Genomic DNA, 25,414 nt, shown 5'->3' on the forward strand with positions numbered 1-25,414 from the left:
TACATACAAATCCATTTGCTTTTCTAAGTATTTCTCACATACATTCTTCAAAGCAAACACCTGATCCACACATCCTCTACCACTTCTGAAACCACACTGCTCTTCCCCAATCTGATGCTCTGTACCTGCCTTCACCCTCTCAATCAATACCCTCCCATATAATTTACCAGGAATACTCAACAAACTTATACCTCTGTAATTTGAGCACTCACTCTTATCCCCTTTGCCTTTGTACAATGGCACTATGCACGCATTCCGCCAATCCTCAGGCACCTCACCATGAGTCATACATACATTAAATAACCTTACCAACCAGTCAACAATACAGTCACCCCCTTTTTTAATAAATTCCACTGCAATACCATCCAAACCTGCTGCCTTGCCGGCTTTCATCTTCCGCAAAGCTTTTGGTGTGCAAAGTGAGAGGGTTAGGGAAAATGATTTGGTAAATATATATATATATATATATATATATATATATATATATATATATATATATATATATATATATGTATATATATATATATTTTTTTTTTTTTTTTTTTTTATACTTTGTCGCTGTTTCCCGCGTTTGCGAGGTAGCGCAAGGAAACAGACGAAAGAAATGGCCCAACCCCCCCCCATACACATGTACATACACACGTCCACACACGCAAATATACATACCTACACAGCTTTCCATGGTTTACCCCAGACGCTTCACATGCCTTGATTCAATCCACTGACAGCACGTCAACCCCTGTATACCACATGACTCCAATTCACTCTATTCCTTGCCCTCCTTTCACCCTCCTGCATGTTCAGGCCCCGATCACACAAAATCTTTTTCACTCCATCTTTCCACCTCCAATTTGGTCTCCCTCTTCTCCTCGTTCCCTCCACCTCCGACACATATATCCTCTTGGTCAATCTCTCCTCACTCATTCTCTCCATGTGCCCAAACCATTTCAAAACACCCTCTTCTGCTCTCTCAACCACGCTCTTTTTATTTCCACACATCTCTCTTACCCTTACGTTACTTACTCGATCAAACCACCTCACACCACACATTGTCCTCAAACATCTCATTTCCAGCACATCCATCCTCCTGCACACATCTCTATCCATAGCCCACACCTCGCAACCATACAACATTGTTGGAACCACTATTCCCTCAAACATACCCATTTTTGCTTTCCGAGATAATGTTCTCGACTTCCACACATTTTTCAAGGCTCCCAAAATTTTCGCCCCCTCCCCCACCCTATGATCCACTTCCGCTTCCATGGTTCCATCCACTGACAGATCCACTCCCAGATATCTAAAACACTTCACTTCCTCCAGTTTTTCTCCATTCAAACTCACCTCCCAATTGACTTGACCCTCACCCCTACTGTACCTAATAACCTTGCTCTTATTCACATTTACTCTCAACTTTCTTCTTCCACACACTTTACCAAACTCAGTCACCAGCTTCTGCAGTTTCTCACATGAATCAGCCACCAGCGCTGTATCATCAGCGAACAACAACTGACTCACTTCCCAAGCTCTCTCATCCCCAACAGACTTCATACTTGCCCCTCTTTCCAGGACTCTTGCATTTACCTCCCTTACAACCCCATCCATAAACAAATTAAACAACCATGGAGACATCACACACCCCTGCCGCAAACCTACATTCACTGAGAACCAATCACTTTCCTCTCTTCCTACACGTACACATGCCTTACATCCTCGATAAAAACTTTTCACTGCTTCTAACAACTTGCCTCCCACACCATATATTCTTAATACCTTCCACAGAGCATCTCTATCAACTCTATCATATGCCTTCTCCAGATCCATAAATGCTACATACAAATCCATTTGCTTTTCTAAGTATTTCTCACATACATTCTTCAAAGAAAACACCTGATCCACACATCCTCTACCACTTCTGAAACCGCACTGCTCTTCCCCAATCTGATGCTCTGTACATGCCTTCACCCTCTCAATCAATACCCTCCCATATAATTTACCAGGAATACTCAACAAACTTATACCTCTGTAATTTGAGCACTCACTCTTATCCCCTTTGCCTTTGTACAATGGCACTATGCACGCATTCCGCCAATCCTCAGGCACCTCACCATGAGTCATACATACATTAAATAACCTTACCAACCAGTCAACAATACAGTCACCCCCTTTTTTAATAAATTCCACTGCAATACCATCCAAACCTGCTGCCTTGCCGGCTTTCATCTTCCGCAAAGCTTTTACTACCTCTTCTCTGTTTACCAAATCATTTTCCCTAACCCTCTCACTTTGCACACCACCTCGACCAAAACACCCTATATCTGCCACTCTGTCATCAGACACATTCAACAAACCTTCAAAATACTCATTCCATCTCCTTCTCACATCACCGCTACTTGTTATCACCTCCCCATTTGCGCCCTTCACTGAAGTTCCCATTTGCTCCCTTGTCTTACGCACCCTATTTACCTCCTTCCAGAACATCTTTTTATTCTCCCTAAAATTTACTGATAGTCTCTCACCCCAACTCTCATTTGCCCTTTTTTTCACCTCTTGCACCTTTCTCTTGACCTCCTGTCTCTTTCTTTTATACTTCTCCCACTCAATTGCATTTATTTATATATATTTATATATTTATATATTTATATATATATATTTTTTTTTTCTTTTCTTTTAAACTATTCGCCATTTCCCGCGTTAGCGAGGTAGCGTTAGGAACAGAGGACTGGGCCTTTTTTGGAATATCCTCACCTGGCCCCCTCTGTTCCTTCTTTTGGAAAAAAAAAAAAAAAAAAACGAGAGGGGAGGATTTCCAGCCCCCCGCTCCCTCCCCTTTTAGTCGCCTTCTGCGACACGCAGGGAATACGTGGGAAGTATTCTTAATCCCCTATCCCCAGGGATATATATATATACATATATATATATATATATATATATATATATATATATATATATATATATATATATATATATACATATATATTTTGGCTGTGGTTACAACCACTCACATACATACACACACACACACACACACACACACACACACACACACACACACACACATACATATATATACATATGAAAAATGTAAGAAATAATTTAGAAAACTGAAACTTCTAGCTTGAAATGAAATGAAAAATGAATGTCACATAATGGTTCAACCTCTGGCTATGGAAGGGAAAATGTGCTCAAATTACAGAGGTATAAGTTTGTTGAGTATTCCTGGGAAATTATATGGGAGGGTATTGATTGAGAGGGTGAAAGCATGTACAGAGCATCAGATTGGGGAAGAGCAGTGTGGTTTCAGAAGTGGTAGAGGATGTGTGGATCAGGTGTTTGCTTTGAAGAATGTATGTGAGAAATTCTTAGAAAAGCAAATGGATTTGTATGTAGCATTTATGGATCTGGAGAAGGCATATGATAGAGTTGATAGAGATGCTCTGTGGAAGGTATTAAGAATATATGGTGTGGGAGGCAAGTTGTTAGAAGCAGTGAAAAGTTTTTATCGAGGATGTAAGGCATGTGTACGTGTAGGAAGAGAGGAAAGTGATTGGTTCTCAGTGAATGTAGGTTTGCGGCAGGGGTGTGTGATGTCTCCATGGTTGTTTAATTTGTTTATGGATGGGGTTGTAAGGGAGGTAAATGCAAGAGTCCTGGAAAGAGGGGCAAGTATGAAGTCTGTTGGGGATGAGAGAGCTTGGGAAGTGAGTCAGTTGTTGTTCGCTGATGATACAGCGCTGGTGGCTGATTCATGTGAGAAACTGCAGAAGCTGGTGACTGAGTTTGGTAAAGTGTGTGGAAGAAGAAAGTTGAGAGTAAATGTGAATAAGAGCAAGGTTATTAGGTACAGTAGGGGTGAGGGTCAAGTCAATTGGGAGGTGAGTTTGAATGGAGAAAAACTGGAGGAAGTGAAGTGTTTTAGATATCTGGGAGTGGATCTGTCAGCGGATGGAACCATGGAAGCGGAAGTGGATCATAGGGTGGGGGAGGGGGCGAAAATTTTGGGAGCCTTGAAAAATGTGTGGAAGTCGAGAACATTATCTCGGAAAGCAAAAATGGGTATGTTTGAGGGAATAGTGGTTCCAACAATGTTGTATGGTTGCGAGGCGTGGGCTATGGATAGAGATGTGCGCAGGAGGATGGATGTGCTGGAAATGAGATGTTTGAGGACAATGTGTGGTGTGAGGTGGTTTGATCGAGTAAGTAACGTAAGGGTAAGAGAGATGTGTGGAAATAAAAAGAGCGTGGTTGAGAGAGCAGAAGAGGGTGTTTTGAAATGGTTTGGGCACATGCAGAGAATGAGTGAGGAGAGATTGACCAAGAGGATATATGTGTCGGAGGTGGAGGGAACGAGGAGAAGAGGGAGACCAAATTGGAGGTGGAAAGATGGAGTGAAAAAGATTTTGTGTGATCGGGGCCTGAACATGCAGGAGGGTGAAAGGAGGGCAAGAAATAGAGTGAATTGGAGTCATGTGGTATACAGGGGTTGACGTGCTGTCAGTGGATTGAAGCAAGGCATGTGAAGCGTCTGGGGTAAACCATGGAAAGCTGTGTAGGTATGTATATTTGCGTGTGTGGACGTGTGTATGTACATGTGTATGGGGGGGGGGTTGGGCCATTTCTTTCGTGTGTTTCCTTGCGCTACCTCGCAAACGCGGGAGACGGCGACAAAGTATAAAAAAAAAAAAAAAAAAAAAAAAAAATATATATATATATATATATATATATATATATTCCTATGAGTCCACGGGGAAAATTAAACACGATAAGTTCCCGAGTGCACTTTTTTGTAATAATCACATCATCAGGAGAGACACAGGAGAGTTATATAAGTCAGTTGATATACATTGAAGAGACAAAGCTAGGATTCCATTTGGTAAACATGCAATTGTCCAAGACTTGGACCACACCCTCTTCAGCTCTCTCAACCATATTCTTATTACACCACATATTGTCCTCAGACATATTATTTCCACCACATTCACACTTATCCATGTGCACTCATCTAAGAGACCCTTAAAGTCTGTGCCAGTTTTATCGTTGGTAACTCATTCTTTAGAAGTTTCATTGCATCTGTAACTTCCTTATCAATTTCTTGCTGTGCTCTTTAGTTGATCTTCCATTTCCAATTTTGAGGAACTGCCTGATACTAACTTTATTAGATAGATTTGGTTTATGTATGAAATTTATAAGGCTTGGATAGTAATCTTATTGTTTATATTGATATTTCAGATTGCCTGGTGGATTTACTCAGCTGAAGAACCTAACTGTGTTGGGCCTTAATGATATGTCCCTTACCAACCTTCCTTATGACTTTGGCTGGTGAGTATGCCATCTTTTGTTTTTAAATTGGTGGTTACTTTACTCCTTCTTCAGTATCTATCCTAATTTGTTTCTCTGTTCATACATATGATTACTGGTAAAGTTATTGTCTCCGTAATTTTGTTTATCAAGGAATGTATGTTCTTTTTCCACCTTTGTTTTTGTTATTCATTCAAGCGATTTTGAAAGGTGTACTTTTCTGTGTATACTTTACAGGTATCTCCTGCATGACAGCAGTTTGCATATTGAAATATCACTCTAGTATAACTTTTGAATTATTAAAGATTCATTTACTGGAGGATAAGATTCATTATGCTGTATCTTTTACAGTGCTGTATTTTCTTTCCATTGCTTACATAAAGTTTTTGGAAATATTTTGTTCATATATATATTTTTTTTTTATGTTGAAGGCTCCAGTTATGGACAGAAGTTTCTTCAAGGCCAGGCCTAAATTGAATTAAAGAAAATTATGAAGTAGGAAAAAGAAAAGACAAGGGAAAGTATTTATGAATTTTGAGGACGTGAAAGACCTGCCTTTTGAAATGCCATATCATAGGTGTTGGGAATGACATGAGAAGGTTGAGAGTTCCAAAGCTTCGACCTCTAGGGAAAAAAGCATGTATCAAAATGGCCCACCCTTGAGTTTCTGATGGCCACTCAATAATCATGTTTGCCAATAATCAAGCTTGCCAAGTATTCATGGTTTAGCTAGTGGTAGGGACATGCAAACAGCCAGCTTTCAGGAGCAAAAACCAAAGTAATACCTATTGAAGAGGGAAAGTGAATCAACCTTGTAGTGTAGGACGAGGGAGTCAAGTTTAGAAGTTAGCTTGGAACAGTTTACAGGTTGGACAAGTTGGACCACTTTTGACATGACTCTATCAAGTTAGGATACAGAGCTAGATCCACCCCAAATATGAAAGCAGTATTCTATACAAGGACGAATCAAGCCCTAGTTTGACGGAGCAACTGTTCAGAAGAGAAGTTTTGACATCTAAACAGGACACCCAATTTCTTAGAGACAGACTTAACTGCTCCTGTAATGTGGGGTTTCCAAGGAAGAGTGGATGTTACAGTAATACCAAGAATATTTTTTAAGTTGAGGTGGAACTATAGAACTGTCAAAGGAAAGGCAAGAGTTGTGAGGAGATTTTGATAGAGTGATGGTTAGGAATTGAGCCTTCGAGGCATTAAACTTAACAAGATTTTGTGTATCCCACTGAGATATCCTGTACAAGTCTGAGTTTATTGACGAATGTGTCTTGATGAGATGCAGATCGAGTGAGAGAAGATGGAGTAGAATTGAAGGATGTAGATTAATGCAGTGTTGAGTCGTCAGCATATGAGTGCATTGGATTACTTGTAGAGGAGAGGAAATTGTTGAAAAAAGGAGGAAAAGTGTAGGGGTCAGGTTAGAACCTTGCTTTTGATGTTGGAAAGGGGAGAGGTTGATCCATCTACTGTCACAGAGATAGATCAGCTGGAGAGGAAGCTAGATATGAAAGAGCAAAAAGAGGGAGGGAAGCCAAAAGAGGGGAGCTTAGAGATGAGACCCTGATGCCACACCCTGTCCAAAACTGCAGTTGGTCTCAGTGGTCAGAGTAGTGCACGTGATCCAGTATTTGCCAGTTATCATATACACCCATACTTGCACATATACATACATATACATATCAACATATACACATATACATACATATACACACACAGACATATACATATACACACATGTACGTATTCATACTTGCTTGCCTTCATCCATTCCTGGTGCTACCCCGCCCCACAGGAAACAGCATTGCTTCCCCCTGCTTTAGTGAGGCAGCACCAGGAAAACAGACAAAAAAGGCCACATTCATTCACACTCAGTCTCTAGCTGTCATGTGTAATGCAACGAAACCTCAGCTCCCTATCCACATCCAGGCCCCACAGACTTTTCCATGGTTTACCCCAGACGTTTCACATGCCCTGGTTTAGTCCATTGACAGTACATCGACCATGTTATACTTCATTGTTCCAGTTCACTCTGTTCTTCACATTTCTTTCACCCTCTTGTATGTTAAGGCCTCGATCGCTCAAAATCTTTTTTACTCCATCCTCCCACCTCCAATTTGGTCTCCTACTTCTCCTTGTTCCCTCCACCTCTGACATATATATGCCAAAGGTGTCAGCCTTTCGTCAAAATACTCACTTCATCACTACCTGTTATCACTTTTTCTACTTAACCCGTTCACTGATATTCCCATTTGTTCTCTTGTCTTATGCATTTTATTTACCTCCTTCCAATACATCTTTTTATTCTCCCTAAAGTTTAATGATACTCTCTCACCCCAACTCCCATTTACCCTCTTTTTCAACCCTTGCACCTTCCTCTTGACCCCCTGCCACTTTCTCTTATATATTTCCCAGTCATTTGCACTCCTTCCCTGCAAGTATATATAAAGATTATTAAATCAACAGTTCAGGGCTTCATTGGGTGTGCAGTGCACATATAGCATACTCTGAATATACAACCCTGGAAATTGTATAGGTTCTGGGTTGAGCTCAGGATAGAAGTGAAGATGAATGACACTTGTGCTTGACTATTTTTGTTCATGTGTGATCATGAGCTTTTATGGAGACGCTTACTCCAGGTATTGGATACATTATGTGAATGATTAGGTGCTGTCAGTCTTTCTTCACTTATTGTAGTATTGAATATTTCTGATTAGAGTTTATATTTTACAAGAATTTTATTTTCATTTTATTTTCAGTCTCGTAAATTTGCAGTCATTGGAACTAAGAGAAAATTTGCTCAAAGGGTTGCCTGAATCTGTTTCTCAACTCACTAAGCTGGAGAGACTCGACATTGGAGACAATGACATTGAAGAACTGGTGAGTTTTCTCTTTACTCTAACTGTTTCTGTGAATGTTTTATTTTTTTTTCATCTATTATACTTTGTTGCTGTCTTCCGCATTAGCAAGGTAGCGCAAGGAAACAGATGAAAAAATGGCCCAACCCACCCACATGCACATGTATATACATACCTGTCCACACACGTACATATGCATACCTATACATTTCAATGTATACATATATATTTATATTTATATATTTATTTTGCTTTGTTGCTGTCTCCCGCGTTTGCAAGGTATCGCAAGGAAACAGACAAAAGAAATGGCCCAACCCACCCCCATACACATGTATATACATACACGTCCACACACGCAAATATACATACCTATACATCTCAATGTACACATATATATACACACACAGACACATACATATATACCCATGCACACAATTCACACTGTCTGCCTTTATTCATTCCTATCGCCACCTCGCTGCACATGGAATACCATCCCCCTCCCCCCTCATGTGTGCGAGGTAGCGCTAGGAAAAGACAACAAAGGCTCCATTCGTTCACACTCAGTCTCTAGCTGTCATGCAATAATGCCCGAAACCACAGCTCCCTTTCCACATCCAGGCACTCAGTCTCTAGCTGTCATGCAATAATGCCCGAAACCACAGCTCCCTTTCCACATCCAGGCCCCACAGAACTTTCCATGGTTTACCCCAGACGCTTCACATGCCCTGATTCAATCCACTGACAGCACGTCAACCCCTGTATACCACATTGATCCAATTCACTCTATTCCTTGCCCGCCTTTCACCCTTCTGCATGTTCAGGCCCCGATCACTCAGAATCTTTTTCACTCCATCTTTCCACCTCTAATTTGGTCTCCCACTTCTCCTCGTTCCCTCCACCTCCGACACATATATCCTCTTGGTTAATCTTTCCTCACTCATTCTCTCCATGTGCCCAAACCATTTCAAAACACTCCCTTCTGCTCTCTCAACCACACTTTTTTTTAATAACAACACATCTCTCACACCCTTTCATTACTTACTCAATCAAACCACCTCACACCACATATTGTCCTCAAACATCTCCTTTCCAACACATCACCCTCCTTCGCACAACCCTATCTACAGCCCATGCCTCGCAACCATATAACATTGTTGGAACCACTATTCCTTCAAACATACCCATTTTTTCTCTCCGAGATAATGTTCTAGACTTTCACACATCCTTCAGCCCTCCCAGAACTTTCACCTCCTCCCCCACCTTGTGACTCACTTCTGCTTCCATGGTTCCATTCACTGTCAAATCCACTCCCAGATATCTAAAGCACTTCATTTCCTCCTGTTTTTCTCCATTCAAACTTACCTCCCAATTGACTTGTTCCTCAACCCTACTGTACCTAATAACCTTGCTCTTATTCACGTTTACTCTCAGCCTTCTTCTTTCACACACTTTACCAAACTCAGTCATCAGTTTCTGCAGTTTCTCACCTGAATCAGCCACCAGCGATGTATCATCAGCGAATAACAACTGACTCACTATGATGGTTATTTCTTTTATTTCTTTGATGCGTTATATGTTTAATGGAATGTTTTACATTTATTGTTGTCAAGTTGTATATTATATAAAAGCGTAGGTTTTTTATTCATGCTATCTGGTGTATAGAATTAAAGGTCCATGTTGTGCAGAAAATCAGAGAACTTGGATATTTATTGATACTTTATTAATGTAAATCGATAGATTTTTTTTTTTTTTTGGGGGGGGGGTATTCACATGGTTCACAAATTGTGTTGAGCCTTTGTTTGTATCCTTTATTCTAAGATATTACATATTTCAAGGAACCACATGTACCTGTCAAGAATATATTGACTTTAAAGGACATTACATACATATTTCAGCCTCCACACATAGGAGAATTACCAGCACTTCAAGAGCTGTGGCTTGACCACAATCAAATATCACACCTTCCTCCAGAGATGGGCCGGCTCAAGAACCTTTTGTGTCTTGATGTGAGTGAAAACCGTTTGGAAGATGTACCAGAGGGTCTTGCAGGGCTCAAAAACCTAACAGACCTCCATCTTTCCCAGAACCTTATAGAAAGCCTTCCAGATGGGATTGGAGCTCTCAGTAAGCTTACCATATTCAAGGTGGACCAGAATCGATTAATGGTCTTAAATCCTAATATTGGCAAGTAAGTAACCTATTATATTTTGGGGAACTTTAGAATTGTTTTGAGGCATTGTTTAGTGTGTACAGTTTAAGATAAAAGATAATATGAGGTTTTCTTTCTAGGGTAAGTTTGTCCAGTGAGCCATGAGAGTTATTTCAGACCTTTGAGGGTTAGAAACTTCTTCCCCCCATACTAATTAATTGTTACAGCCCAGATATAGATGAATCATTTGATTGCACTTTAAATAGTATGATAGAAATGAAACAGTTATTAGAAGTTATTTGGACGAAAATAACAATAGGGTATATGACAGTAAGGCTGCATACAGAGAAGAGTAACAAAGAGCAAGAGAAAGTTATGTGAAATATAGAAAAAGTTTCAGCTATTTTGACTAACAAGTGTTTAAACTGTAGAGATTGTAAGCAGATATGATGTAAAAACAATACTGTTCTATGCAGATGAAGAAAAAAAAAAATCCATCACTGTCATTCCCACTCTTGCCAGCCAAGTCTCTCACACTGATTTTTGTGTGAAAGGTGCAATATATCTAAATTTGTTCATATTCTTTGCCACCAGCTCTGTCCCTGTTTATGATTTAAGATCTCAGTGTGGTCTGAAGAGAAACTTAGTAGAAAGAAAGAAACACTATTTCTTTTGTTGTTGAAAGGTATCAGGTGTGTGTCATCCACACCCTCTGCCAATCACTCAGCAGTGAACCAAGCCAGCAAAAAGGTATTGATATAACTTTTTGTATTTTCTCTTACTTTTGAGTGCTAATCTCTCATGTCATAAAGGAAGAAATATATTTTTTTGCTCTGTGATGGAATTTATGGACCATGCACAAGATTTAAGGATAAAGAAATTGCTAGATTAGCTTAGTAAATTTTCGTAGTTTTTGTTTATAACTCTGGAATGGTGACTGGAGAGAACTGATCAGCTTTTTTTTTATAATGATTATATATTTACCAAACTTAATAGCATTGTTGAAACAAGTACTTTTAGGGATAACTGTTCATGCAAGGAAGCTCATTCTTAGGGAAGGCTGTGAAATACACTTCAGGGGGATTCTTGGAAATATGATGAAAAATACAATAACCAGGTTGAAAATATAACATTTTCCTTCTTTGAAAACCTGGTTGGTTTTGTCAGAATATTGGTCATCCTTTCTCCTTTTGTACATGTTTATTATTTCTTGCATGAGTGAGCTAGTATCCAGATACATGAATGAGCCTTAGAGGAAAAAAGATCATCTTTCGACACTTTCCTCTGTAACTTCTTTTGGAAAATAATGGGGAACGGAAGGATTCCCAACCCTTGCACATCCATCCCTCATAGTCGCCATGTATGACGCATGAGAGATAATTGGGCAATATTCTTGCTCCTGTGTCTCCATGGATATGAATACTGAATATTGTCTTTTCGTATTATTCAGATGTGAAAATTTACAAAATCTTATCTTGCCAAAAAACTGTTGACAGAATAGCTAAGATTATTGAATTAATATCTTTGATAATTTTGATGTAAGAGTTTAGAAGAGTATATTTAGAAAAAAAATGTTGCCAGAATTGCCAAGATTATTGAAATAGTGTCTTTGATATTTTTCAGGTGTGAAAACCTACAAGAACTTATATTGACAGAAAATCTATTAACAGAACTGCCTGAGACCATTGGTAATCTTACCAAGCTTACAAACCTCAATGTTGATCGGAACAGGTTAAACGAACTTCCAGCACAAATTGGTAAGTCAAAACTCAAATTTTACATTTTTCCTTATGAAAAGAAGAATCTTATGTCCTTACAATCTCTTTCCTTAGAACTTGCCTTTTCTCTGTAGATAGAAATACTGCCATCATAGGACTTTCATATGTATGTACTACAGAGGCATAAGTTTGTTTAGTATTTCTGGGAAATTATATGGGAGGGTATTGATTGAGAGGGTGAAGGCATGTACAGAGAATCAGATTAGGGAAGAGCAGTGTGGTTTCAGAAGTGATAGTGGATGTGTAGATCAGGTGTTTGCTTTGAAGAATGTGTGTGAGAAATACTTAGAAAAACAAATGGATTTGTATGTAGCATTTATGGACCTGGAGAAGGCATATGATAGGGTTGATAGAGATGCTTTGTGGAAAGTCTTAAGAGTATATGACGTGGGAAGTAAGTTGGTAGAAGCAGTGAAAAGTTTATACCAAGGATGTAAGGCATGTGCACAAGTTGGAAGAGAGGAGAGTGATTGATTCCCAGTAAATGTCAGTCTGCTGCAGGGATGCATGATGTCCCCATGGTTGTTTAATATATTTAGGGATAGGGTGGCTATGGAGGTAAATGCAAGAGTTTTGGAGAGAGGAGCGAGTATGCAGTCTACTGGAGATGAGAGGGCCTGGGAAGTGAGTCAGTTGTTTGCCGATTTGAGTGGGAAACTGCAGAAGTTGGTGACTGAGTTTGGAAAAGTATGTGAAAGGAGAAAGTTGAGAGCAAATGTGAATAAGAGCAAGGTTAGTAGGTTCAGTAAGATTGATGGACATGTTAATTGGGATGGAAGTTTGAAAGGAGAAAAATTAGAGGAAGTGAAGTGTTTAGATATCTGGGAGTGGATTTAGCAGCAGATGAAACCGTGGAAGTGGAATTGATTCACAGGGTTGGGGAGGAGGCGAACGTTCTGGAAGCGTTAAAGAATGTGTGGAAGGCGAGAACGTTATCTCAAAGAGCAAAAATGGGTATGTTTGAAGGAATGGTGGTTCCAACAATGTTATGTAGTTATAGGGTTGTGTGGAAGAGGGAGGATGTGTTGGAAATGAAATGTTTGAGGACTATATGTCATGTAAGGTGGTTTGATTGAGTAAGCAGTGAAAGAGTGAGAGGGATGTGTGCTAATGAAAAGAGTGTGGTTCAGAGAGCAGAAGAGGGTGTGTTGAAATGGATTGGACACATGGAGAAAATTAGTGAGGAAGATTAACAAAGAGGATATATGTGTCAGAGGTGGAGGGGACAAGGAGAAGCAGGAGACCAAATTGGAGGTGGAAGGATGGAGTGAAAAAGTTTCTGAACAATCCTTTAAAAACTAATTATGAGAAGTATATTTTATGGTTTTTATCGAGGATGTAAGGCATGTGTACGTGTAGGAAGAGAGGAAAGTGATTGGTTCTCAGTGAATGTAGGTTTGCGGCAGGGGTGTGTGATGTCTCCATGGTTGTTTAATTTGTTTATGGATGGGGTTGTTAGGGAGGTGAATGCAAGAGTTTTGGAAAGAGGGGCAAGTATGAAGTCTGTTGTGGATGAGAGAGCTTGGGAAGTGAGTCAGTTGTTGTTCGCTGATGATACAGCGCTGGTGGCTGATTCATGTGAGAAACTGCAGAAGCTGGTGACTGAGTTTGGTAAAGTGTGTGAAAGAAGAAAGTTAAGAGTAAATGTGAATAAGAGCAAGGTTATTAGGTACAGTAGGGTTGAGGGTCAAGTCAATTGGGAGGTAAGTTTGAATGGAGAAAAACTGGAGGAAGTAAAGTGTTCTAGATATCTGGGAGTGGATCTGGCAGTGGATGGAACCATGGAAGTGGAAGTGAATCATAGGGTGTTGGAGGGGGCGAAAATCCTGGGAGCCTTGAAGAATGTGTGGAAGTCGAGAACATTATCTCGGAAAGCAAAAATGGGTATGTTTGAAGGAATAGTGGTTCCAACAATGTTGTATGGTTGCGAGGCGTGGGCTATGGATAGAGTTGTGCGCAGGAGGATGGATGTGCTGGAAATGAGATGTTTGAGGACAATGTGTGGTGTGAGGTGGTTTGATCGAGTAAGTAATGTAAGGGTAAGAGAGATGTGTGGAAATAAAAAGAGCATGGTTGAGAGAGCAGAAGAGGGTGTTTTGAAATGGTTTGGGCACATGGAGAGAATGAGTGAGGAAAGATTGACCAAGAGGATATATGTGTCGGAGGTGGAGGGAATGAGGAGAAGTGGGAGACCAAATTGGAGGTGGAAAGATGGAGTGAAAAAGATTTTGTGTGATCGGGGCCTGAACATGCAGGAGGGTGAAAGGAGGGCAAGGAATAGAGTGAATTGGATCAATGTGGTATACCGGGGTTGACGTGCTGTCAGTGGATTGAATCAGGGCATGTGAAGCGTCTGGGGTAAACCATGGAAAGCTATGTAGGTATGTATATTTGCGTGTGTGGACGTGTATGTATATACATGTGTATGGGGGTGGGTTGGGCCATTTCTTTCGTGTGTTTCCTTGCGCTACCTCGCAAATGTGGGAGACAGCGACAAAGCAAAAAAAAAAAAAAAAAAATATTTTATGGTGAATACAAATCTGGTGTTAAGATATCGTTTAGGCGTCTTTATGACATTCAATTAAGTTGTTAAATGAATTCAGTTTTAGATATTTTCTGATCCTTTGCATCGTATTTACTGGGTATGTATTGGTGGCTAAGACCATTATGATAGATTTTCCATGATTTTTTCAAGTATAGAAGTATTTGAATATCTTATCTTTCAGTTTTAAAACAAAAAGTTTTTTGAGCTAAGAAATACCCTTAAAAACCAATTATGAGAAGTTTATTTTATGGTTGTTTAATTTGTTTATGGATGGGATTGTTAGGGAGGTCAATGCAAGAGTTTTGGAAAGAGGGGCAAGTATGCAGTTTGTTGTGGATGAGAGAGCTTGGCAGGTGAGTCTGTTGTTGTTTGCTGATGATACAGCGCTGGTGGCTGATTCATGTGAGAAACTGCAGAAGCTGGTGACTGAGTTTGGTAAAGTGTGCGAAAGAAGAAAGTTAAGAAGAGTAAATGTGAATAAGAGCAAGGTTATTAGGTACAGTAGGGTTGAGGGTCAAGTCAATTGGGAGGTAAGTTTGAATGGAGAAAAACTGGAGGAAGTGAAGTGTTTTAGATATCTGGGAGTGGATTTGACAGTGGATGGAACCATGGAAGCGGAAGTGAATCATAGGGTGGGGGAGGGGGTGAAAATCCTGGGCGCCTTGAAGAATAAAAATATGGTGTTAAAATATTGTTTAGTCATCTTAATGACACTCAGTTAAGCTGTTAAATAAAGTTAATTTTAAGATATTTTCTGATCCGCATTTTTTTCTTTGGTATATATCGGTAACTGAGAGCATTGTGACATATTGATAATGATTATTTCAAGTATAGAAGTGTTTGATTATCTTATATTTCAGTTTTGAAACAAAAAGTTTGGGAGCAAAAAATTACCCTGAACTATTACCTTCAATTTTTGGTATTTTTCTCAAAAAATGTATTTCCTTTAGAAATTCATATAGGAAGTATTATTCATGCTGAATACAAATCTGGTGTTAAGATAATGTTTAGTCATCTTAATGACACTGAAGCTGTTATATGAAGATTTTTTTTTAATAGTTTCTGCTCCTTTGTATCATATTTACTGTGTGTGTATCGGTAACTGAGAGCATTATGATATGTTTTCCATGATTATCTTAAGTATAGAAGTGTTTGAATATCTTATCTTTCAGTTTAGAAACAAAAAGATTTTGGAGCTAAGAAATCTCCTGAACCTTTGATTTTTGGTATTTTTCTCTGAAAAATAGATTTCCTTTAAAAGCTCATTATAGGAAATATTTTTCTTGCAGAATAAAAATTTTCTGGTTTTAATTTTAACTTTTGTCGTCTTGATGCACCGTTAAGTGTTAAATGAAGTAATTTTAAATTTTTCTTTTCCCTTTTGCATCTCATTTACTGAGTATGTTTCAGGTACTGAAACCATTATGATATATTTTCCATGAATATTTCAAGTATAGAAGTGTTTGAATATCTTATCTTTCAGTTTTGAACACGTATACATATATATACACCCACAGACATATACATTCCACTCTTATCATATGCCTTCTCCAGATCCATAAATGCTACATACAAATTTTTTGCTTTTCTAAGTATTTCTCAATCTTCTTCAAAGCTAAAACCTGCCACACATCCTCTACCACTTCTAAAACCCACACTGCTTTTCCCCAATCTGATGCTCGTACATGCCTTCACCCCTCTCAAAAATACCCCCCCCTAAAATTTTCCCGGGAAATTACTCAAAAAATTTTTTAAAACCTCTTTTAATTTGAGCACTCACTTTCATCCCCTTTGCCTTTTTACACTGGGCCATCCCAAGCTTTTTCCCCCAATCCTCAGGCACCTCCCCATGGGGGAACATACATACATTAAAAAACCTTACCAAACAGTCAAAAATACAGCCCACCCCCTTTTTTAAAAAATTTCCACGCAATCCCACCCAAAACCCATTTGTCTTGCTGGCTTTCATCTTCCGCAAAGCTTTTATTTCCTCTTCTTGTTTCCCAAAATTTAATTTTTCCCAAACCCCTCGCTCTTTGCCCACCCCTCGCCAAAAAACCCTAGGGTCTGCCACTCTTATCATAAAAACACATTCAACAAACCTTCAAAACACTCACTCCTTTCCCCTTTTTTCACTTTCACCACTACTTGTTATACCTCCCCAGGGAAGCCCCCTTCACTGAATTTCCCCCTTTTTTCCCTTGTTTTTCGCACTTAATTTACCCCCTTTTCCAAAAATTTAACTTTTTTTTTCCCCCTTTAAAATTTTTTAATGAAAATCTTTTCCCCCAACTTTCATTTGCCCTTTTTTTTCACCTCTTGACCTTTTTTCTTAAATTTCTGCCCTCTCTTTTATACATCTCCCGTCGCATTTTTTTCCTTGCAAAAATCACCCCAAATTTGCCTCCCTCTTCTTTTTTCACTAATAATCTTACTTCATCCCACCACTCATACCCTTTCTAATCTGCCCCCCTTTCCCACACTTCTCATGCCCCCATGCATTTTTTGCACAAGTTCCATGTTCCCTAAATACATCCCATTCCTCCCCCCCCCCCCTTTTACCTCTTTTGCTCTCCCCTTTCTCCATTCTGTACTCAGTCTCCCCGGGGTTTTTCCCTCCCCACAGGTCTCCTTCCCAAGCTAACTTACTCTCACCACTCTTTCACCCCAACATTCTCTCTTTTTTTGATAACCTCTAAAAAATCTTCCCTTCACCTCCACAAGATAATGATCAGACACCCCCTCCAGTTGCACCTCTCAGCACTTTAAACATCCAAAAGTCTCTCTTTCGCACCCCTTTAAATTTAAAACTTGTAATCCAATAAGCTTTTTGGGCCCATCTCTCCTACTTAAATACGTATACTTATTTATATCTCTTTTTTTAAACCAGGTTTTCCCCAATTTCATGGTCCTTTTTCAGCACAAAATCTACAAGCTTTCACGGTTTTTTTTACAACACTGAACACCCCATGTACACCAATTTTCCCCTAAAAACTGCCACATTATTCACCTTTGCTTTTAAATTTCCCCCATCACTATAACCCGGCCCTCATGCATCAAAAACTACTAACCCCACTCACTAAGCTTTTCCCCAAAAATCTTCCCTTTCTCATGATCTTTCTTCTCTTCCCCGGGCATTTTGCACCAATAATCCCCCAAATCTCTCTCCATCCACTTTCAGTTTTACCCTTATCAATGTAGAGTTTATTTTTCTTACACTCTTTAATACCCCCAAACCACCCCTGTTTCGGGAGTAGTGCTACTCCCCCCCTTGCCCCGCCCTCTCACAAAAACCCCTGACTTTCTCCCAGGAAAATTCCCCAAACCACTTTTCCCCCTTTTAAACCCCTGAGCTTTTTTCGCCCCAGAGCCAAAACATCCAGGTTCCTTTCCTCAAACATACCTATCTTCCTTTTTTCCCCATCTTGGTTACTTTCCAACACATTTAGACACCCCAATCTGAGCCTTAAAGGGGGGATGAGAAACCCCCTGCGTGATTTCCTTTTTCTTTTTTCCCCTTTTAGAAAGTTAAAATACAAGGAGGGGGGGGTTTCCGCCCCCCCCTCCTGTCCCCTTTAGTGCCTTCTACGACACGTTTAGGAATGCGGGGGGGTATTCTTTCTCCCCTATCCCCAGGGGGGAGATTTTATATAAGAAAAATATTTTTTTTTTTTATTTTTTTTTGTCGCTGTCCCCCTGCGGGGGGCGAGGTAGCGCAAGGAAAAGACCAATGGCCCCAAACCCCCCCACATACCCATGTTTTTTATTACACTCCACACATGGAAATATAACACCCATACATTCATTTTTATACATATTTTACACACATACAGACCCTATACATATATACACATTCATAATTCCCTACTGTCTGCCTTTATTCATTATTAATTATAAACTGTTGAAGAGTTAGGCCAAACTTAGATTTAGATAAACTTAAAGACTTAAAGTTAAAAAACTTATTTGATCAAAAAATTTTAAAAGTAAAAAAAGCGGTAATTTCAAATGATAGTAGGGAAAAAAATTACTATAGTTGAAAAATAGGGAGTTTCTTTTTTATCTCACAAAACCCCAAAATTGAAAATGTCAATTGGGTAGCTTATGTCAAAAAACAAACCTGTTGAGTGGTGCCCCCCCAAGTGGTGCCCCCGGGGGGACCTGCCCTTTTGCCATACCCTTTGATAGCCATTGACCATCACGATAGAACCCTTTCATAAACATGAAAGATGAAAATGATGAAATATGAATAAAAAAATTTTTAGATAAAAGGTAAAAAAAACACAAATTTAAAATATAATAAAACTGTTTTAAAAAAAAACGAGATAATTTGTGACAGAAACTGAAATAGGATAAAAAAAATAAATACAGGTATGGAATTGAAAAAGCTGACATATGTCTGATTTATGTCCATTTTTAGATCTGCGGGGTCAGCAGGAAGGAAATTTGACGTATGTCAGGGATAGATATTAAAAATAATATTAGTTCTGGGTTTTTTCTTTTTTGGGAAAATAATTGCTTTATTTTGGATCATGGGGGGTGCAATGAAATTAAGCATGTATTACTTTGGGACAATTTTACTCAGACAAAAAGATGATTATTTTTTGGAGATGTAATACATTTGAATGTGAAAAAAAAATTTTATGATATCATGAAATGTTTTTTTTTTTTTATATACTTTGTCGCTTCTCCCCGTTTTTGGGGGTAGCGCAAGGAAAAAAGACGAAAGAAATGGCCCAACCCCCCCCCTTCACATGTATATACATACGTCCACACACGCAAAAATTTTCATACCTACACAGCTTTTCCCTGGTTTACTGCCTTTTATTCAATCCACTGACAGCAGTCAACCCCGGGATTTCCACATCCCCCAATTCACTCTATTCCTTGCCCTCCTTTCACCCCCCTGCATGTTAGGGCCCCCCTCACACAAAATTTTTTCACTCCAAACTTTCCACCTCCAATTTTTGGGCTCCCCCTTCTCCTCGTTCCCTCCACCTCCGAACATTATCCTTTGGTCAATCTTTCCTCACTCATTCTCTCCTGTGCCCAAACCACTTCAAAACACCCTCTTCTGCTCTCTCAACCACGCTCCCTTTTTATATCCACACATCTCTCTTACCCTTTTTGTTACTCACTCGATCAAAAACCCCCTCACCCCCCACACATTGTCCTTTAAACATCTCATTTTCCCGGCCCCCATCCATCCCCCTTTCGCACAACTTTATCCATAGCCCCCGCCCCCACCATTCAACATTGGGTTTGGGAAACCCCTATTCCTTCAAACATACCCATTTTTTTTCTTTTTCCCAGATAATGTTCTCGACTTCCACACAAATTTTTCAAGGCCCCCAAAATTTTCGCCCCCCCCCCCCACCCCATGATCCATTCCGCTTCCATGTTTCCATCCGCTGCCAGATCCACTCCCGATATCTAAAAAAAACTTCACTTCTCCAGATCCATAAATGCTACATACAAATCCATTTGCTTTTCTAAGTATTTCTCACATACATTCTTCAAAGCTAACACCTGATCCACACATCCTCTACCACTTCTGAAACCACACTGCTTTTCCCCAATCTGATGCTCTGTACATGCCTTCACCCTCTCAATCAATACCCTCCCCTATAATTTCCCAGGAATACTCAACAAACTTATACCTCTGTAATTTGAGCACTCACTTTCATCCCCTTTGCCTTTGTACACTGGCGCCATGCAAGCATTCCGCCAATCCTCAGGCACCTCACCATGAGACATACATACATTAAATAACCTTACCAAACAGTCAACAATACAGTCACCCCCTTTTTTAATAAATTCCACTGCAATACCATCCAAACCCACTGTCTTGCTGGCTTTCATCTTCCGCAAAGCTTTTACTACCTCTTCTCTGTTTACCAAATCATTTTCCCTAACCCTCGCTCTTTGCACACCACCTCGACCAAACACCCTATGTCTGCCACTCTTATCATCAAACACATTCAACAAACCTTCAAAACACTCACTCCATCTCCTTTTCACATCACCACTACTTGTTATCACCTCCCCATGAGCCCCCTTCACTGAAGTTCCCATTTGTTCCCTTGTCTTACGCACTTAATTTACCTCCTTCCAAAATATCTTTTTATTCTCCCTAAAATTTAATGATACTCTCTTACCCCAACTTTCATTTGCCCTCTTTTTCACCTCTTGCACCTTTCTCTTGACCTTCTGCCTCTCTCTTTTATACATCTCCCAGTCTGCATTATTTCCTTGCAAAAATCATCCAAATGCCTCCCTCTTCTCTTTCACTAATAATCTTACTTCTTCATCCCACCACTCACTACCCTTTCTAATCTGCCCACCTCCCACACTTCTCATGCCACATGCATCTTTTGCACAAGCTACCACTGCTTCCCTAAATACATCCCATTCCTCCCCCACTCCCCTTACCTCTTTTGCTCTCACCTTTCTCCATTCTGTACTCAGTCTCTCCTGGTACTTCCTCACACAGGTCTCCTTCCCAAGCTCACTTACTCTCACCACTCTCTTCACCCCAACATTCTCTCTTCTTTTCTGATAACCTCTACAAATCTTCACCTTCACCTCCACAAGATAATGATCAGACATCCCTCCAGTTGCACCTCTCAGCACATTAACATCCAAAAGTCTCTCTTTCGCACGCCTATCAATTAACATGTAATCCAATAACGCTCTCTGGCCATCTCTCCTACTTACATACGTATACTTATGTATATCTCTCTTTTTAAACCAGGTATTCCCAATCACTGGTCCTTTTTCAGCACATAATCTACAAGCTCTTCACTGTTTCTATTTACAACACTGAACACCCCATGTACACCAATTATTCCCTCAACTGCCACATTATTCACCTTTGCATTCAAATCACCCATCACTATAACCCGGTCTCATGCATCAGAACTACTAACACACTCACTCAGCTGTTCCCAAAACTCTTGCCTCTCATGATCTTTCTTCTCATGCCCAGGTGCATATGCACCAATAATCACCCATCTCTCTCCATCCACTTTCAGTTTTACCCATATCAATGTAGAGTTTACTTTCTTACACTCTATCACATACTCCCACCACTCCTGTTTCAGGAGTAGTGCTACTCCCTCCCTTGCTCCTGCCCTCTCACTAACCCCTGACTTTACTCCCAGGACATTCCCAAACCACTCTTCCCCTTTACCCCTGAGCTTCGTTTCGCTCAGAGCCAAAACATCCAGGTTCCTTTCCTCAAACACTACATATCTCTCCTTTTTTCTCATCTTGGTTACATCCACACACATTTAGACACCCCAATCTGAGCCTTCAAGGAGGATGAGCACTCCCTGCGTGACTCCTTCTTCTGTTTCCCCTTTTAGAAAGTTAAAATACAAGGAGGGGAGGGTTTCCAGCCCCCCGCTCCTGTCCCCTTTAGTCGCCTTCTACGACACGTGAGGAATGCGTGGGAAGTATTCTTTCTCCCCTATCCCCAGGGGAGATGTATATAAGAATATATTTATTTATTTATTTTACTTTTGTCGCTGTCTCCTGCGATAGCGAGGTAGCGCAAGGAAACAGACCAATGGCCCAACCCACCCACATACACATGTATATATGTACACATCCACACATGGAAATATACACACCTATACATCTCATTGTATACATATATATACACACATACAGACATATACATATATACACATTCATAATTCATACTGTCTGCCTTTATTCATTCATTAATTATAAACTGTTGAAGAGTTAGGCCAAACTTAGATTTAGATAAACTTAAAGACTTAAAGTTAAAGACTTATTTGATCAAAATTGTAATGTAGAAGCGGTAATGCAACTGATAGTAGCAAAATATTACTATAGTTGAAAAGTAGGTGAGTTTCTTTTTTATCTCACAAAACCAAACTTGAAAATGTCAATTGGGTAGCTTATGTCAAAAAACAAACCTGTTGAGTGGTGCCCCCTTCAAGTGGTGCCCAGGGCACCTGCCCTTTCTGCCATACCCTAGATAGCCATTGACCATCACGATAGAACTTACATAACATGAAAGATGAAAATGATGAAATATGAACTAAAGAATCTTAGATAAAAGGTAAAAGAACACTATTGAAACATATAATAAAGCTGTATAATAAAAAACGAGATAATCGTGACAGAAACTGAGTAGGATAAAAAAAATGCAGTACAGGTATGCGAATTGAAAATGCTGACATATGTCTGATTTATGTCCATTTTGAGATCTGACGGGTCAGCAGGAAGGAACTTTGACGTATGTCAGGGATAGATATTAAAGATAATATTAGTTCTGGTTATTTCTTTGTGGGAAACATAATTGCTTTATTTATGGATCATGGGGCTGCACTGAAGTTAAGCATGTATTACTTTGCACAATTTTACTCAGACAAATGATGATTATGTTTGGAGATGTAATACATTTGAATGTGAAATTATATGATATACATGAAATGTTTTTTTTTTTTTATATACTTTGTCGCTGTCTCCCGCGTTTGCGAGGTAGCGCAAGGAAACAGACGAAAGAAATGGCCCAACCCCCCCCCATACACATGTATATACATACGTCCACACACGCAAATATACATACCTACACAGCTTTCCATGGTTTACATGCCTTGATTCAATCCACTGACAGCACGTCAACCCCGGTATACCACATCGCTCCAATTCACTCTATTCCTTGCCCTCCTTTCACCCTCCTGCATGTTCAGGCCCCGATCACACAAAATCTTTTTCACTCCATCTTTCCACCTCCAATTTGGTCTCCCTCTTCTCCTCGTTCCCTCCACCTCCGACACATATATCCTCTTGGTCAATCTTTCCTCACTCATTCTCTCCATGTGCCCAAACCACTTCAAAACACCCTCTTCTGCTCTCTCAACCACGCTCTTTTTATATCCACACATCTCTCTTACCCTTATGTTACTCACTCGATCAAACCACCTCACACCACACATTGTCCTCAAACATCTCATTTCCAGCACATCCATCCTCCTGCGCACAACTCTATCCATAGCCCACGCCTCACAACCATACAACATTGTTGGAACCACTATTCCTTCAAACATACCCATTTTTGCTTTCCGAGATAATGTTCTCGACTTCCACACATTCTTCAAGGCCCCCAAAATTTTCGCCCCCTCCCCCACCCTATGATCCACTTCCGCTTCCATGTTTCCATCCGCTGCCAGATCCACTCCCAGATATCTAAAACACTTCACTTCCTCCAGTTTTTCTCCATTCAAACTCACCTCCCAATTGACTTGACCCTCAACCCTACTGTACCTAATAACCTTGCTCTTATTCACATTTACTCTTAACTTTCTTCTTCCACACACTTTACCAAACTCAGTCACCAGCTTCTGCAGTTTCTCACATGAATCAGCCACCAGCGCTGTATCATCAGCGAACAACAACTGACTCACTTCCCAAGCTCTCTCATCCCCAACAGACTTCATACTTGCCCCTCTTTCCTAAACTCTTGCATTTACCTCCCTAACAACCCCATCCATAAACAAATTAAACAACCATGGAGACATCACACACCCCTGCCGCAAACCTACATTCACTGAGAACCAATCACTTTCCTCTCTTCCTACACGTACACATGCCTTACATCCTCGATAAAAACTTTTCACTGCTTCTAACAACTTGCCTCCCACACCATATATTCTTAATACCTTCCACAGAGCATCTCTATCAACTCTATCATATGCCTTCTCCAGATCCATAAATGCTACATACAAATCCATTTGCTTTTCTAAGTATTTCTCACATACATTCTTCAAAGCAAACACCTGATCCACACATCCTCTACCACTTCTGAAACCACACTGCTCTTCCCCAATCTGATGCTCTGTACATGCCTTCACCCTCTCAATCAATACCCTCCCATATAATTTACCAGGAATACTCAACAAACTTATACCTCTGTAATTTGAGCACTCACTCTTATCCCCTTTGCCTTTGTACAATGGCACTATGCACGCATTCCACCAATCCTCAGGCACCTCACCATGAGTCATACATACATTAAATAACCTTACCAACCAGTCAACAATAGAGTCACCCCCTTTTTTTATAAATTCCACTGCAATACCATCCAAACCTGCTGCCTTGCCGGCTTTCATCTTGCGCAAAGCTTTCACTACCTCTTCTCTGTTTACCAAATCATTTTCCCTAACCCTCTCACTTTGCACACCACCTCGACCAAAACACCCTATATCTGCCACTCTATCATCAAACACATTCAGCAAACCTTCAAAATACTCACTCCATCTCCTTCTCACATCACCACTACTTGTTATCACCTCCCCATTTGCGCCCTTCACTGAAGTTTCCATTTGCTCCCTTGTCTTATGCACTTTATTTACCTCCTTCCAGAACATCTTTTTATTCTCCCTAAAATGAAATGTATGTTATTTTTATTTTTTAATTATTTTGCTTTGTTGCTGTCTCCCGCGTTAGCGAGGTAGCGCAAGGAAACAGATGAAAGAATGGCCCAACCCACCCACATACACATTTATATACATACACGTACACACATACAACTATACATACTTATACATCTCATCTTATACATATATATACACACACAGACATATGCATATATACAGATGTACATAATTCATACTGTCTGCCTTTATTCATTCCAGCTACCCCGCCTGACATGAAATAACAACATCCTTCCCCGCATGTGCGCGAGATAGTGTTAGGAAAAGACAACAAAGGCCACGTTCGTTCACACTCAGTCTCTAGCTGT

At 40.0% G+C, this 25,414-nt stretch overlaps 1 protein-coding gene across 14 annotated transcripts in view; it reads left to right on the plus strand.

Annotated features, from left to right (window-relative positions):
• The window catches only part of LOC139745942 (protein lap4-like), a 556,451-nt gene that overhangs the window by 126,806 nt on the left and 404,231 nt on the right, over window positions 1–25,414 (plus strand). For all 14 annotated transcript variants that reach the window (XM_071656641.1, XM_071656649.1, XM_071656646.1 and 11 more), the window contains exons 4-7: window positions 5,230–5,319; window positions 8,070–8,190; window positions 10,064–10,356; window positions 11,941–12,074. In XM_071656641.1, the coding sequence (XP_071512742.1) occupies window positions 5,230–5,319; window positions 8,070–8,190; window positions 10,064–10,356; window positions 11,941–12,074 (638 nt within the window). The remainder of the gene's footprint in view (window positions 1–5,229; window positions 5,320–8,069; window positions 8,191–10,063; window positions 10,357–11,940; window positions 12,075–25,414) is intronic.

The sequence above is a fragment of the Panulirus ornatus genome, chromosome 63 (assembly GCF_036320965.1).
Source record: "Panulirus ornatus isolate Po-2019 chromosome 63, ASM3632096v1, whole genome shotgun sequence".
NCBI lineage: Eukaryota > Metazoa > Arthropoda > Malacostraca > Decapoda > Palinuridae > Panulirus > Panulirus ornatus.